This window comes from Carassius auratus, chromosome 24, assembly GCF_003368295.1.
Source record: "Carassius auratus strain Wakin chromosome 24, ASM336829v1, whole genome shotgun sequence".
In the NCBI taxonomy this organism is placed as follows: domain Eukaryota; kingdom Metazoa; phylum Chordata; class Actinopteri; order Cypriniformes; family Cyprinidae; genus Carassius; species Carassius auratus.
The window spans coordinates 5,693,791-5,710,297 of NC_039266.1; the positions used below are offsets into that span (position 1 = coordinate 5,693,791).

The window sequence follows — 16,507 nt, forward strand, 5'->3', positions numbered from 1 at the left end:
TGATGTTCATAATATCATAATGTTTACATGAAAAACATATTCCTTTGACTGAAAGATAAAGTAGAGTGCACAAAAGAAACAAATGAAACATCAGTTTTATTTGATTTGCATTTTCAAACACAAAATGAGTTTAGCATTGGGAATACAAAAGTGGAACAAAATAAATTTGTACCTTGTTTTGACAATAGCAATCAATTCATATAAATATAACCATTTTAACTGTTTTCATTTGCATAGCTATTAATTAAATGCAGCAAGAGAAGATTTAAATTCTTTAATTCATTTTATATTTGCCAAAAATCGCTGACATACTGTCTGTACTGGTTTAACTCTCATCAAAATTAACAACAATTCATCATCACATCTTTAACACAAAAATAACTTACAAAACCATGCTGAGTGACAGCTACCATAAAGAAAACACATCAACTCCAAACAAAAACACATGCAATTAGTTATACAACTCATAACAAATCAAGACGATCTTCACGTAACACAAAATAATCTCGGGAGAGAAAACAATATGTGTGAAACTAACTCAGCAATGCTAGGTTTCCACAAAACATAAACTGTAAAGATCACTGGTCATGCTAGTAAAGCTGATGCATGCAGTGCCTATCAATGCCATTCACTAAGTTGCTCAGTAGGTGGATGATTCACTGTTGCACTGGATGTGACTTTTACTCTGGGTGAATTACCCTCTTGTATTTAGCGATGTGGTGCTTTCAAAGCTGCTTCCACCTCTTCCTCTGGTTGAAGTGTGTGCCACTGGGCAACTGGACGCCTGGGATTGGCCAGCATCTCTGACCAATGGCGTAAGCCGACACCTGTGGCACCATAACCGATAAAGGTTTTGCCAATAGGATCGTTGCTTCCCAGCTTGTCGTAGTCAAACACAGTTATGAGGAGCTGGACTTTCTGCATTAGGATAGAGTGGGTTTGCACTTTAGAACCTGAATTTATTCCATTTTTGGACATGAATAAAATACAGCTTCAAATTTTTAAAATGCACGTCACCTGAATCTGTTCAAACGGGACCTCGAAGCTGAAGCTCTCATTAAAGTATGGGTTCAGTGTGTTCTTTTTAACTGTAGTTTTCTTTTTCTTCAGACGCTTTCCATTATGCTGTAACACAATCTTCACATACGGATCTGACACAGGAAGTAGTTGAAAAGTGAAAAAAAGAGAAAAAATACAAGAAACCATACAGCAAACTGAAAATTACATTATAAAGTTCATTTATTATTTAGTCACCTGCTCATTCTCAATTGTTAGCACTTTCCACATTTTGGAAAAAGCATCAAAACTATGACATAGTGCAAATGTAACTTAAATATTTAAATTCACTGCTAAACTGTACCTGATAAACCACCAACATCCATTTTTTTGAGATTTTTGGCCTCCATTATGTTAACGGTGAGTTTACCAGCAGTCGGCACATAACGCAGAGAAATACAAACGTCTCCAAGTTTCTCCTGTTGAAGAGAAATAAAGACTGATCACAGGAACAAATGTAAAATATACTGTTTAAAAACTCAGGAATCAAGGATGGCATACCTGAAAATTCAATTCAGACATGCTCATACAAATACAGATAGAAAATAAAATGTACCTCCTCCTTTTCTCCACTTTCGAGATCCCTCCATTCATGCAGCGGTTGTGCAAGATCCACACAGTTCATGGGAATCGTTATCTGGCCAATCACATCATGTTTACCGAACCGATCGAAATCAAACACCTGAAGCACCAGAGTTTTACCTCCCAATTCAGCATAGGGAATCTATAACGCATGAGAAGAGGCGGGAATATTAGTTCATTTTTAAGTGAACTATTCCTTCAAAAACGTATATAACCTCAGTGATACCTTGAGAGCTGTCAATCAAAAAATGAATGACAAAACCATTGTAGGGAAGCAGGGATTTCTGGGAACTTATAGAATGCCACACAAGGAGACAAAACCCTGACACAAAACCTGAGAGAGAGAGAGATGGACAAACAGACTACAGGTAGAACTAAACAGACGCCAGATCACACAAAAGACAAACCTACAGGCAATAAAATGTTATGAATTATACTGGACGGCCACATTAACGTAAACACATACATGACTCATCATGCACATACTGTGAGTCAGAACCTGGCTTCGTACTTCATAACCAAACAAAACATCGAACAAAATAAACCTTGAAGATGAAGGTCTCATTAAACACAGGGCACAGATTTTTGCGCTGGACTTTGGTTTCAAACTTCTTCTTCTTGTCTGGAAGCAGGTAAACTTTCACATATGGGTCGGATGTACCGCCAATGTCCATAGCAGGAAGATCTTGAGCCTGAAGAACTCCAACTATCAGCTGTTGACAGAAAATTAGACATGTTCCATGTGTCTTGTTACAATGACATCATGACATCGCTACCTATCGCAGTGCTCTTTAAATAAATATGTGAATACATTAGGCACCTGAGCATCAGTGAAGTTGTAATCCAAAGAGAATTCCAGTTTTCCAAGGTTTTCGTGCTCTTCTTTTTGCACTTCCCCCTCCTTTTTTTCTCCTTCTTCCTGCAAAGATGAATAGTCATATTATATGCAGTATGTTCATTGAATATTTAAATTAATTTGAAATAACAAAGGATGTTGTGCTGTGTTTTAACTTTATTCTATAGCTATAATGGTTTTTATTCTTATATATTGTACAATAAAGTTCCATTTGTTAACATTAGTTACTACATTGGTTAACATGAACTAACAGTAAAAATTAACAGTAAAAGATGTCTTACTCTTTGTTAGTCAGTGCATTAACTAATATTAACCAATGGGACCTTATTGTAAAGTGATTTCTTTTTTTATAGCAAACCATTATAAAATAAATAATACTTTTTTTTAATTGAGGTTATATTTGTGTATTTCTTTTCACACCTTTTTTTCTCCTTCACCCTCTCCTTCAGTCCCTTCCATTTTTCTCCGTCCTGCTCTCTTCCTCTCTCGAGCTTTCTTGGATTTCTTCTTCTTGCCAAAGCATTTCTTGAACATGCAATATATAAAGCAAGCCACAAGGGCGAGAACCACGACCACGATGGCTCCTACAGCCCACATCGGCACTGTAGAGAACAGAGAGCTGGTCAGTCCCCATGGAAACAGGTACAGGACATACATCACACAGGACAATAGTCGCTTAGTGTTGTGTCACATCAATTCAATGCGCTTGTGATTTGCAATCACCATCGTCTGTAAAGCTGAACAAAAACTATGAATCAAGGTGCTCCATTAACGTAATCTGGCTTCTCATCAGATGCAGATAATGATTTAGAGAATAAATGAAAATGAAAACTGATTTTGTGTTCTGTGAGGCTACACAATCCCAACAAAATCAGTGTATTCTGTATATTAATGAAATAAAGTGCAGTGAGTTTAATATTTTTTTATTTTTTTTTTTTACTCTTTTATGTTAATGTATGGCCAAAAGTAGAAGCTTACATGAAAGATGTTCCAGCTCATTCATGAACTTGTTCTTCATGTGTTCATAGTCGTGATGGGCAGGATGAGCAGGAGGGTGCTTGTGTTCTGGTTTCGGTTGTGGTTCAGGTTCTGATTCTTCTGGTTCAGCAGTCCGCCGAACACGGACCCCCATGTTCACTAACCTCATACCAGCTGGGTGTCGAGAATCCAATGTACAGCCTGAAAATAACAACACAGAAAGTGGATGCACACAGTTCAGAAACTCTCAGAAAAAAAAAAAGAAAATAAATAAGAAATGTCTTAGTAAGAAATCATCTTTAGAAAATAAATTCTTCAAATTCAGGTCATTCTTCATGTTTGGTTTGAAAAGTGTTTTTTTATCTCTCATGAAAGGTGAATAAGTGTAGAAGTAACAAATACTATCAATATTTTCTCTATATCTATCTGAACAACAACATTTATTCTTGGCACAGAATATGATTGTGGTACTTTTTTAAATGGCAAAGAGAAACTGTTTCCTTGGAAACATGACAGCATAAGAGTAGGTGCTAAAAGCAGCTCAAATCATAGATCTTATACAGTTATGTCTAATTCTGTACTATACATGGATCCAAAGTTCATTTCACACATTCAAAGGCTGAGATTTCGGTTCACATCTAATGCATCCTGAAATCATGAATTGTGTATATTCACCGTACAAATGTGTATGTGCATGCATGTTCCCTAAAGCCAGAAAACAAACATGGCTGATTCTAATCCATGATGTATTTACCCTCCTTTGCCAAACCACAATCCACCCCCATCTCTACTGGTCTATGTCTCTCTCTCTCTCTCTTTCTCTCTCCCATGCTTAACGAGATTATGGGGGGGTTGGGTTAGGGGGACAAAACCAGAGCTCAGATAACTCAGATAAACAAGGCAACTATTTGAGAAATTATAGCTTTCTTCCCTGCATTGATTCTTCCCTTCATTCATTAATGCTTCATTAAGGTCTTCTCAAAACACTAAATGAAAAGAAACAACATCTCAGTAGCTACCATCCTAAATACACGATCACACTGCAAAATGTTCTATGTGCATTAGATCTTTATGCAATGTGTAATTTTGTTTTCATATTTATGAAGCTAAACCAATGAAAACCCCAGAATGATTGTGATTTTAAGTTTTGACTTCAGGTGATTTTATTGAGTAATAAGACCCCTCTGTAAAAAGACCAACTTTGGTTAAAATACTAACAAAAAATATTGTTTGGGGTAGTAGGGCAAAGTAGGAAGTGCAGATGTTTTCCAAAACCGTGAGGGAATTTGTAATGAAATATCTGCAAATTGTGACGACCGCTTCAATCACGATTCATTTGTTTACTAACATTGTATTTTACCAGCTAGTAATTTATATTAACTTACATGTAATTCAGATATTGCCTAAGTCTATAATGAATGCACTTAGGTGACAAATCACGGAATCTCTTTATCTACATATATATATATATGGGCTTTTTATCCAAGATTATGTTTGGCATATTTTCACGTTATGTTTCTTAGCTGATGATCAAAAAACATAGCCTAGCTTTTTCTTTTAGGTCCATTGTAATATTTATACATCGCATGCAAGACATTTCGGGATTTTCTACATGTTCTACATGATAATACAGAACAAAAGTTCATTACAATTGTGAACGCTGTGGTAAATGTGAAAGCGTCCCGCGCGCTCTAAACAGGCTGCATTTGCAGGAATGCGCGCGTCATTCGCGCTCATCTTCAGCAACAGGTTACGATGGTAACACACAAACGCATTGAAATTATATATTTTACATTTCACTCAAAACAATTTGCCCTGATAATGTGCATATTGCTCATGTGTGTCCAGTCAGGTCTGCTAACGTGTGATATAACATGAAAGCACGTGTCTGTATAAAACATATATAAATAAAGATTGCAACATACCTGATAAATGAATACCTCCGGATATCTTGGGTGGGAAATACCTTCCTTAGGTAATATTAAGACGATGCCTGCCTTGTTTTCCCAGCAGCCCTTAGCCAGACATGCTGATGTGTGTATATTGTGATAAGTATGGTTCTGGTGGTTTAACCCCCTCCCCATCAGCTTTAAGCTCAAGTGCTTTCAAATCATTAAAGCACCACTAATCTCTCTCCCCATCCCCATCACATCTGCTATGCAGTTATAGAAGGTTCCTCCATAATTTCACATAAACCACGCCTCTGCCTTTATTCCGAGTATGTTACTGTACTTAAAAAAAAAAAGCTTTTTTTTTTTTACTCCCCAGTGATATGTTAATATTGTGTTCATTTCCTTTGAGAGCTCCTATTTATGTGACTACTGCCAAGCATCAACTGCCCCTCTAATCCACATAAAACATCATGCTCGACATCATTGTTCCCATCTGGGACACGTTGTGGATGAAAATAGCCTCTCTGCCCAGATAATCTGTTTGATCACGGATTACATTCGCAATTTTTTTCAATCAATAAATCACAAAGTATTCCTAACTAAGCATGTTCAGTCATTTAAAACCTATCCATTTTGATCATTTCGACACTACTATTGATCTAATAGTACTGCTTTTGTATAACACTTTTGTATATTGGGGTTTGATATGGCAAAAGAACTGCTAAAGCCATGTTTGGTAGCCTTGCAGAGGCTTTTGGTACAGTATATGATATACTTGTTGCTTCTGCAGTTTATAGTACAGTGCATGCATAATTATTAGGCACGGTGATATTCATATTTATTTTTTCAGGCACATTTCAACAATTCCAAACCACTTCAATATTAATAACTACCATTGATTTTGTATGTAATCATTTATAAGTAATATATAATTGTCCATGCAGGCTAAAAGTGAAAAACTCTTTACTATTCAGGTGTGCAGAATTGTTAGGCATGTATTATTTTACAGATGAAATGAGCCAAAAGAAACTTAACCTAGATTTAAAGTAAAAAATGATTAAATTCTCATGAGAAATATTCAAAACTAATGCAATACAGAAATCACAAAGTTAAGAGAAGACCATTTGGCAGCAAAATGATCATTGGGTCAGCGAGGTTAATAACCCTCTGGAAACACTACATTAACTTCACACTTAATATATTTTCTTAGTAGATTATACTATTTTTTTGTTATATATTAATTAATTAATAAAAGTATACTATTTCTTTATTTAACATGATTCTTATCTTAAACAACAAAATAATCAGAATAATGCAAGTAAAGCATTATATAGTTTAATGTTATCTTGTGCGCTTCAAAAATGATAGACAGAGACTAGAACAGAGCCTTATAATATTCTGTCAGAGATAAGTGAGAGTGAGACAAGTAAAGCGATTTGTTGCACAAACCTCCCTACTATATCTATTAGCTCAAGGCATCAAATACCTAATTTTATAATTATGTCATGATGCAATTCATACATCAAATGGCATATAATGTTTCCTAGTGTATTATCTGCTCTTTTTATGTTGAAAAGGTGAATTTACATTCTTTCCATGCATTCACAAACTAAACACAAATTCCAAATGAAACAGATATCTCAGAAAAACTTCATTTGATTTTATTATTTTTAAGAGGTATATAACATGTTATAAGCGTGTTAGTAATGTATAGGGCTTATGCAAGACATTACACACCTTTCTTGTCTTTACAAAAGCCTTTACATTTATAGTTATTGAAAGGGTTAACTCAGCAGTTCCATGGAGCAGGATCCCAACCCTGCCCAAAGAGGCGGGGTTAAACCTCACAATCACTTACCATTGTCATTCAGCTGCTGCATGGTGAAAACACCGCTTTTCTGCTTCCTGACTGAAACACCTTTTCTGACAGGTAAGAGTTGTGTTACAAATGTTTATTACAGGGCATGGCTACTTGAGAAATCTTCATTTACTTATGATTTACCTATAGATACTCAATGAAATTAACAAGCATAAATAATTTCTTGGGCACTACACTGACTGAATATAGTGCTCACCTGCCTTTACTGGACTTTGACCTGTTGGTGAATGTTTAGTGATAAGGCAGCAAGATGAAACTTTACATAAAACGCTAATGAAAGCAGCATTCACAAGATGTTCACATCGCATATATATATATATATATATATATATATATATATATTTCTAACTAATGCATAAATGAACAAAAGACAGAACACACACCCACATCATGAACCAGTCTCAAAGGCTTTTTTGATGCGGCTTGTTTAGTGTATTCATACAATGCTTTGTGCAAATATTCTCCTCTACAAAAGAGTCTTTATTGTGTACAAAATATACATTAAAAATAATATACTTATTCCCAATTTAATATGTTGATTTTGGACAAGTGATTGCATTTTTATTGAAACAAGTATGATATAAACTGAAATATACCATATTTGTAATTAAACATTTGAAGTAAAGTTGTAATTAGTATTTTTAGTAACTTTAAATGTAAGATTTAGACACGAGTTAAAATTATAATCAGTTACTAATTTATGTGCTTTAATATGTTAGTCAACACCACAAAATAATCTTTAAAACAAAATGTACTGCAAAGAAAACATTAAGAAACATAAAAGTGTTTCAATTAACAGGTCTTTTATTTATTTGATATTATCTGCAAGTACAATATACACATTTAAGATTTAAAGTACACTAAATTGAATTATATAAATTCCTATTTTACATAGGTTTCCAGGTAACCCTTATATAACTTATATGTTTACTAAACCAAATGCACATAAACATCAGGTGGATATTTATCTGAAACCTTTGTGTTTGTGTTTTTGGTGGTGTATGATTTTGCTATATAGCAAGTTGACACAGTTGAAGCATAGACAATTTCAAATTCAGCACTTATTACCACACATTATAACACATAGATAAAATAAAAACTCGTCCCATGATTCAGAGTGAGCCTTTTCCACCAAATATTCTTTCTGGAATGGTTAAGAACGTTGGTGTGTGTGTGTTTGTGTATTTATTTAAAATAAAATCATAGATTCTGGTGCTTTCTGAATGTAGTTTAAATGGGTTTATAATGTGGAAATACATATTGTCGCTATTAACTGTAATTTTAGTGATTACTAACTTTAGTTATTTAGTAATTTAGTGTTTGTATTTAATGGCAGCAGACACATGTAAAAACTTCCACCCTATTTGTGTTTAGATTCCTCATGTTGTTTGTCCCTGTTTCTAAACACATCCAATGATTTATGATGTCACTGTGTTTTTCTACCGTAGTGATGTCATCCTCAACCCCACTCCTGTCTAAGGAGTTGTTTCAGTGCTCAGTTTGTCTAGATGTTTTCACTCATCCTGTGTCCCTCCCATGTGGCCATACATTTTGCCAGTCCTGTATCCTTGCACAGTGGACTGCATCTGGCTCCTCCCACTGCCCCAAATGCTCCACAGTTTTCCAGGAAACACCAGAGCTCCGCGAAAATTCTTTTGCCCGTGAGATGGCCAAGCAAATCCGCAAGCAGAAAGGTCAGAGGTCGTCAGAGTATCATCCAGTTGCATCGGACAACGTTTTATGTGACTTGTGCCCGTTAGAGAAAGCGTCCCGTGCTGTAAAATCATGCCTGGTGTGTGTGGCATCATACTGTGAGGTTCATGTGACTTCCCACACCTCCAGGTTCACCAAGCACACGCTGGTGCAGCCGCAGCGGATGGACAAGCGGATCTGCAGGATACACGAAAGACCCTTGGAGCTTTACTGCAGATATGACCAGTCTGCTGTTTGTGTGTTGTGCATGAATACAGAACACAGCACACACCACACAATACCAGTGGAGAGAGAATGGGCAGAGAGAAAGGTTTGCTACTTGCTCAGTGAATTATTGCCATTGTAGTGAAAGTGAAAGCAATGTTATAATATAATATATTATAGATAAAAATGTTTAAGGTAAGGCAAGGCGAGTTTATTTGTATATCACATTTCATACACAATGGCAATTCAAAGTGCTTTACATAAAAGGAAGTAATCATTAAAATAAGAATAATAGTAATAACAATTATCACAGCAATAAACACAAGGAATTTAAAAACCTAATTTTAGTAATGTGCTCTTAACACAAACAAACATTCTCAAACTTTTTTCAGCCTCTTCCCCACTACGTGGAAAATTCTCCCAAAATAATTATTCCACTACTTCACCCCCTTCTTACTTTGACCATCATTAACCAAACAAATAGAACTCAGAGATCCTGCTTTCAACTGATTATCCAACAAACTTGCCTTTCTTTGCCCATATTCACTTTACCTCCCCAGCACTTACTTTGACCTTCTGTTTAAACTTTTAAAATGATTTAAAAATTGATTTTAAACAAATTTAAACAGTTAAGAATAGAAAATGAATACACATAGAATACAGTGCAATCACTTCCGACATAGCATGGTGCTCATTCAGCCACGTTTTGTTTAGAAACATAAATTCCAGGTTGTTTCCCAGACATCAGTTTTGAGCCAAATCCGGCCAAATAACTAAATAAATATAATGTTGCTCCTGATCTGGCCCACATCTGACCCATGTGTATCCCAATACAAAAGCTTGTAACTCCAAAGAGAAAGGAAAAAATTTAATAACATCATATGACAGGATCACAATAATAATAATAATAATAATAATAATAATAATAATAATAATAATTATATAGGTTTTAATTTTGAATATGATTTTTTTTTCTTCAAATAAGCATTATTCAATTTGAATACAAATCATTATTCCTTATTATCGTTAGATCTTCATTACTGTATTGTCTTTTATTATTCATTATGTTTTGTTTTACAGTTGCTCTACATTTTCAGGAGACAGAATTGTAAGCACAATCATATTTTCTCTGTTTTTCTCAAAGACTCAGTTATTAAAGACACAGTCTGACCTGAAGCGGATGATTATGGAGAGATGGAGTAAAGTCGAGGAACTCAGGCACTCTATAAAACTAAATAAAGTAAGAGGCTGCCAACTATTTTTACATTTACATTTTTTGGTCCCACTTTATATTAGGTGGCCTTAACTACTATGTACTTACATAAAAAAATAAGTACAATGTACTTATTGTGTCCATATTGTATTTTAAAACACTTTTGCTGCTATTGAGGTGGGATAGGGGTAAGGTTAGGGAGAGGGTTGGAGGTATGGGTAAGTTTAAGGGTGGGTTAAGGTGTAAAGTGGGTCAACAGTGTAATTATAAATGTAATTACAGAAATTAAATACAGATTTAATTACTAGTTTTTTGTACAATGTAACAACATGTATGTACAATGTAAAAACATGTATGCACAGAATAAGGATTGGATTTGTTTATTTATTTACAGTAACTGACAGAATATTCCAATTTGTCTTTACTGTATATTCTGTTGTTTGGTCTTTGAACTTTTCTCTTCTAGTGCTTTTTATCTACTGTAAGATCACTTCACAATAGTGTAATGAAAGTAAAAAGTGTATTGCTGAATTTCTCCTGTACTGTATCTGCATCCATCTATTTATGTGGCATACTCTCAGTGACTAGCAAAATGTTTCCTGTTTCCCAAAAGGGAATTTTTGTAACAGTGTTTTGAATTGATTTCACTGTTCACAAGACAGGAAACGTGTATTTGACAGGTTTGTGTGTCATCTGAGGCCAAAGTTTAAGAGAATATGTTTTTTGACTGAAATGTTTGACTTTGACCTGGAAGTGTGTAGTTTGCACAAGTTGGTGTGTAGCTTTGAGATTGTGATTATACAGGTGCTGGTCATATAATTAGAATATCATCAAAAAGTTGATTTATTTCACTAATTCCATTCAAAAAGTGAAACTTTTATATTATATTAATTCATTACACACAGACTGATATATTTCAAATGTTTATTTCTTTTAATTTTGATGATTATACATTTCAACTAAGGAAAATCCCAAATTCAGTATCTCAGAAAATTTGAATATTACTTAAGACCAATACAAAGAAAGGATTTTTAGAAATATTGGCCACCTAAAAAGTATAAAAATGAAAAGAATGAGCATGTACAACACTCAATACTTAGTTGGGGCTCCTTTTGCCTGAATTACTGCAGCAATATGGCGTTATGAGAAAAAGTGTTATGAGAGCCCAGGTTGCTCTGATAGTGGCCTTCAGCTCTTCTGCATTCTTGGGTCTGGCATATCGCATCTTCCTCTTCACAATACCCCATAGATTTTCTGCACTGTGTGCAGGTGCCAAGTCCTGTTGGAAAATGAAATCTGCATCTCAATAAAGTTGGTCTGCAGCAGGAAGCATGAAGTGCTCTAAAACTTCCTGGTATACAGCTGTGTTGACCACTGGAAACACAGTGGACCAACACCAGCAGATGACATGACACTGCAAACCATCACTGACTGTGGAAACTTTAAACTGGACCTCAAGCAACATTGTTTGCTTGATTGTGTGCCTCTCCTCTCTTCCTCCAGACTCTGGGACCCTGATGTTCAAATGAAATGCAACATTTACTTTCATCAGAGAACATAACTGTGGACCACTCAGCAGCAGTCCAGTCCTTTTTGAAGCGAGACGCTTCTGACGTTGTCTGTTGTTCAAGAGTGGCTTAACACAAAAAATGCGACAGCTGAAATCAATGTGTTGCAACAAGAACAATGAAGGGTCTGTGCGTAGTGGTTCTTGAAGCACTGACTCCAGCTGCAGTCCACTCTTTGTGAATCTCCCCCACATTTTTGAATGGGTTTTGTTTCACAATCCTCTCCAGGGCACAGTTATCCCTATTGATTGTACACTTTTTTTCTACCACATCTTTTCCTTCCCTTTGCCTCTCTATTAATGTGCTTGGACACAGAGCTCTGTGAACAGCCAGCCTCTTTTGCAATGACCTTTTGTGTCTTGCCCTCCTTGTGCAAGGTGTCAATGGTCGTCTTTTGGAAAACTGTCAAGTCAGCAGTCTTCCCCATGATTGTGTAGCCTATAAAACTAGACTGAGAGACCATTTAAAGGCTTTGCAGGTGTTTTGAGTTAATTCGTTGATTAGAGTGTGGCACCAGCTGTCTTCAATATTGAACCTTTTCACAATATTCTAATTTCTGATATACAGAATTTGCGATTTTCTTTAGTTGTCAGTTATAAACATCAAAATTAAAATAAATAAACATTTGAAATATATCAGTATGTGTGTAATGAATGAATATAATATACAAGTTTCACTTTTTGAATGGAATTAGTGTAATAAATAAACTTTTTGATGATATTCTAATTATATGACCAGCACTGTAGTTGTGAGAAAATTGTGAATTGTTTCATGAACTGTGTGTTAGCAACAGTAAATTTATTTATTTATTTATTTTTTGTATCTTGGCGCCATCCTAACTAAAATCTTTGAACAAGTCTTTTAAGATAATTTTATCTTTTTTCCTTTAAATCTTTAAACAATCTTGAATTGTTATTTGAATTCTCAAACAGTATTCAATCTTTAATTCAGTCTTTGAACCCTTTTGAAACATAATTTTTTAAACTTGGTTTATTTTTGTTTAATTCATTTAATGTTTTCCCCCTTGAATCTATAAACAATATTAAATCTTTCCTTAAAGTGTCATGAAACCCCCTTTTTATGTTTACATATATGAACAGGTTTCACATCAGTAAAAACAACTTTAGCACTCATCATTGAAGCAATTTTGTTCTTCAGGTTCAAAAAGCAAAGCTGAGCCTATGTCATGAAAAATGACATAAATGCATTCATCTGGAGTGGTGATTGGCTGCTGTGGCTGGAGAGTACACGTCTACATCATCAGTTTTTGAGCTTTTTTCAGTATTATTCAGGAAAATGAACTCCACATCATTGTATTATGCATGAGGTCATCTTACAGTGGAGAATTCAAATCTTATGAAAGAGCTTTGCGCTGTAAGTTCATTTCTGTAAACATGAGCGTAAAAATATTTAATATGACAACATGTGGAGTGCATGACAATCGTTTCTGCACTGAATGCTGTGATGAGTTTAACAACACTTGCTACATGGATCATAGTTCATATCCAGACATGAGCAAGTGTGCTTCAAGTTTATGTAAACATAGTTCATATTCTCCTGTGCTCCAAACATGAACTAGCACGCACACATACAGGGGCGTAAATTTTGTCTAACAGTTTGGGGGGACAATAAACAGAACATTTCTCGAGCAATTTATGAAGAGGACACAAATAATACATATAAAATTGTACTTTTTATGATATGTATACAAAGAGGAAAGCCTTACTACTATTAATGTAGCAGGAAGACCTTTTCAAATTAGACAACTTAAAGGGTTAGTACTCACCCCAGAGGCATCATTGGTGAATGTGACTTTCTTCTTTCAGACGAATCCAGTCGGAATTATAATAAACTGCTTATTTCCTATCATTGCAGTCAGCGGGAGTTGCAGTGCTTCAGTCCAAAAGAAGTTAAATAAAAAGCGCCCATCCATAAAAATAAAGTGTTTCACACGGCTCTGGGGGGTGAACAAAGGCCTCCTGTAAATAATCGATGCATTTGTGTAAGATAAAGATGCCATATTCAAACCTTAATAATCTTGCGCAAACAGCTGTACATGGAAGCAGCTCCGAGCTGATGATGTATGAGGTCAGGTTTGTGCATGCGCCGACGAGTCTCGTGAAAACCAACGTTTGTTTACAGGACCAAAGGAAGCAAAGTTTCCATACTTTAACAAGTCCCCTCTTGGTTTATATCAAAATCCTCTGACATTCTTCTTTAAAAATCCTCATTTTGTACTTCTAATTATTTACAGTTGTTTAGATCTCTCTGCCGTGTTTCCGTGTACGTCACTTCTAAGTGGTGCATGCTCAAAGCTGAACTCATGTGTCATCCGCCTGGAGCTGCTTCTGTTTATAACAGTGAGTGCAAGCTATATTAAACTGATTATTACATTTTGAATATGGACATTTTTCTTACAAAAATGCATCGATTCGTCACAGGATGCCTTTGTTAGCCTCAGATTTTTTTTGGGGGTGGGTGGGGGGTTATCATGTCTTCTTCAAATAAAAGATGCACAAATAATGTCATGCACTGATACATTGACAGAAACAATTATATAGACCAAAAATTCAAAGAAGAGTAAACTGAATATAACTGCCTTTATTCTTTCTGTTTTAAATATATTTTAACATCCATTAGTCTGTATAATGAGTATGTTGTATAGGTCTGTATTTTATTGGTTGTTTTCTCCCCTATTCCCACCACCCACTTTTCCACAGTTTTACATGCCCATTTCTGGAGTCTTTTTTCAGATCCAAGGTGTGAAAGACCAGTGCTGAAACGGGGGTTTCATGACACTTTAAATCCTTGAGCCATCTTAAATCTGTATTTAAATCTTTGAGCCATCCTGAATCTTTCCTTCAACTTTTGAACAATCTATTTTTTTTGTATCCTTGAACCATGAATCCTGTATTTTCAAACATTTAAACAATCTCAAATCTTTATTTAAATCCTAAAAATAATCTTGAGTCCTTGAAACATTGTGAATCTTTTCTTGAATCTTTGAGCCATCTTGAATCTTTCCTTGAGTCTTCGAATCATCTCGAATCTTTTCATTTATTTTTTTTTCCTTTAAATCTTCAACAAATTAGAGTCTTTATTTGAAACATTGAAGCTTTACTTTAATCTTTATAAATCCTATGAATATATCTTAAAAAATTCTTTGTTACAGTCAAACATGTGGATACACTATAAAACAATTTTGTTTTTCAGAAAACTTACTGTGACTTTACCTGATGTGATTCTTGCAGTGAATATGACCCTTGACCCTGACACAGCAAACCCCTGGTTGGTGGTGTCTGCAGACAGGAAGTGTGTGACAGACGGCAATGAAGAACGCAGCGTTCCAAACAATGCCGAACGTTTTGACACAGCACCGTGTGTCCTGTCGAGAGAGCCCATCTCAAGGGGAATAACTTATTGGGAAGTTGGAGTCTCAGGTAAAACAGCATGGGACTTGGGAGTGGCCAGGAAATCTGTCAACAGGAAGGGTTTGGTGACACTGAGCCCACAGGACGGTTACTGGGCAGTTTGTCTGAGAGGGGGCAGCGAGTACAGGGCCTGTGACCGTGAATCAGTACTTCTGTCACTAAAAACTCTTCCACAGAGAATTGGTATATATGTGAATTACGAAAAAGGTCAGGTATCATTTTATGATACGAGTGCATGCACACATATATACTCATTCACTGGACAGTGCTTTACCGAGAGCCTACTGGCTTACTTCAACCCAGACATGAATGACACAGGAAATAACAATGCCCCACTGGTTATACAACCTGTCAGTTCTGAGAATGGGGATCAGACATACGATATTGTAACAATATGAAGAAAGACAATCTACAAAAATAGAAATGTAACAAAGCAAACATTGTCAGATATAAAACAGTTGATGTAGAGTGTTGATAATTGTTATTCTATTTAAACGTTTATCAATTTTTTTGTTGAATGAACTGAAATCATTGTTTTTTTTCCAAGATTTGATTTAATGTGATATTTGTGATTCATAAATAAATAAAGTTTCCCAATCACCTGTCATTAAATGTGTAGAATTTAAATGCATAAATTTGCACTTTTGCAGTTTGCATCTCACACACACACACACACACACACACACACACTGTTATATAGTTTACAAGGATTCCCCATAGGCGCAATGGTTTTATACTGTACAAATTGTATTTTGTATCCCCTTACCCTAACCCTACCCCTTACACAACCGCCCCCCCACCTCCAATAAATAAATAAATAATGCAGGGAATACCAGGTACACACACGCACGCACGTACACACACACACACACACACACACACACACACACACACACACACACACACACACACACACACACACACACACACACTAAATCTTCCTTTCATCCTAGTCTTTTAAGCTGATTTTCTCCATTGACCTCCTGTTCTTGTCTTTACTACAAACACAACAGCCAATCGGATTATTAAACAGTTACTATAACTACAGCCAATCAGAGAGAAGAATTCTCAAACCATATGCTGCTTATCTTTATAATAATAACCATCTTGTAGGATTTGTCATTAGACAAATGCT

At 35.4% G+C, this 16,507-nt stretch overlaps 3 protein-coding genes across 3 annotated transcripts; 2 read left to right on the plus strand and 1 right to left on the minus strand.

The window, feature by feature from the left end:
• Positions 1 to 52: 52 nt before the first annotated feature.
• On the minus strand, positions 53 to 5,655 carry syt5b (synaptotagmin Vb). The gene is made up of 9 exons (XM_026200798.1): positions 5,398 to 5,655; positions 3,473 to 3,673; positions 2,915 to 3,096; positions 2,459 to 2,557; positions 2,184 to 2,351; positions 1,613 to 1,780; positions 1,361 to 1,475; positions 1,018 to 1,151; positions 53 to 918 (listed from the first exon to the last, which is right to left on the minus strand). Exons 2-9 carry the CDS (start codon positions 3,639 to 3,641, stop codon positions 709 to 711), a joined length of 1,245 nt encoding a protein of 414 aa, XP_026056583.1. The 5' UTR covers positions 3,642 to 3,673; positions 5,398 to 5,655; the 3' UTR covers positions 53 to 708.
• Positions 5,656 to 7,213: 1,558 nt separating this feature from the next.
• btr33 (bloodthirsty-related gene family, member 33) lies at positions 7,214 to 11,192 on the plus strand. Its single transcript, XM_026200421.1, has 4 exons — positions 7,214 to 7,294; positions 8,692 to 9,266; positions 10,305 to 10,400; positions 11,178 to 11,192. Exons 1-4 carry the CDS (start codon positions 7,243 to 7,245, stop codon positions 11,190 to 11,192), a joined length of 738 nt encoding a protein of 245 aa, XP_026056206.1. The 5' UTR covers positions 7,214 to 7,242.
• A 1,797-nt stretch (positions 11,193 to 12,989) lies between these two features.
• LOC113042178 (E3 ubiquitin-protein ligase TRIM21-like) lies at positions 12,990 to 15,961 on the plus strand. Its single transcript, XM_026200799.1, has one exon. It carries the CDS (start codon positions 15,120 to 15,122, stop codon positions 15,768 to 15,770), a length of 651 nt encoding a protein of 216 aa, XP_026056584.1. The 5' UTR covers positions 12,990 to 15,119; the 3' UTR covers positions 15,771 to 15,961.
• Positions 15,962 to 16,507: the final 546 nt, after the last annotated feature.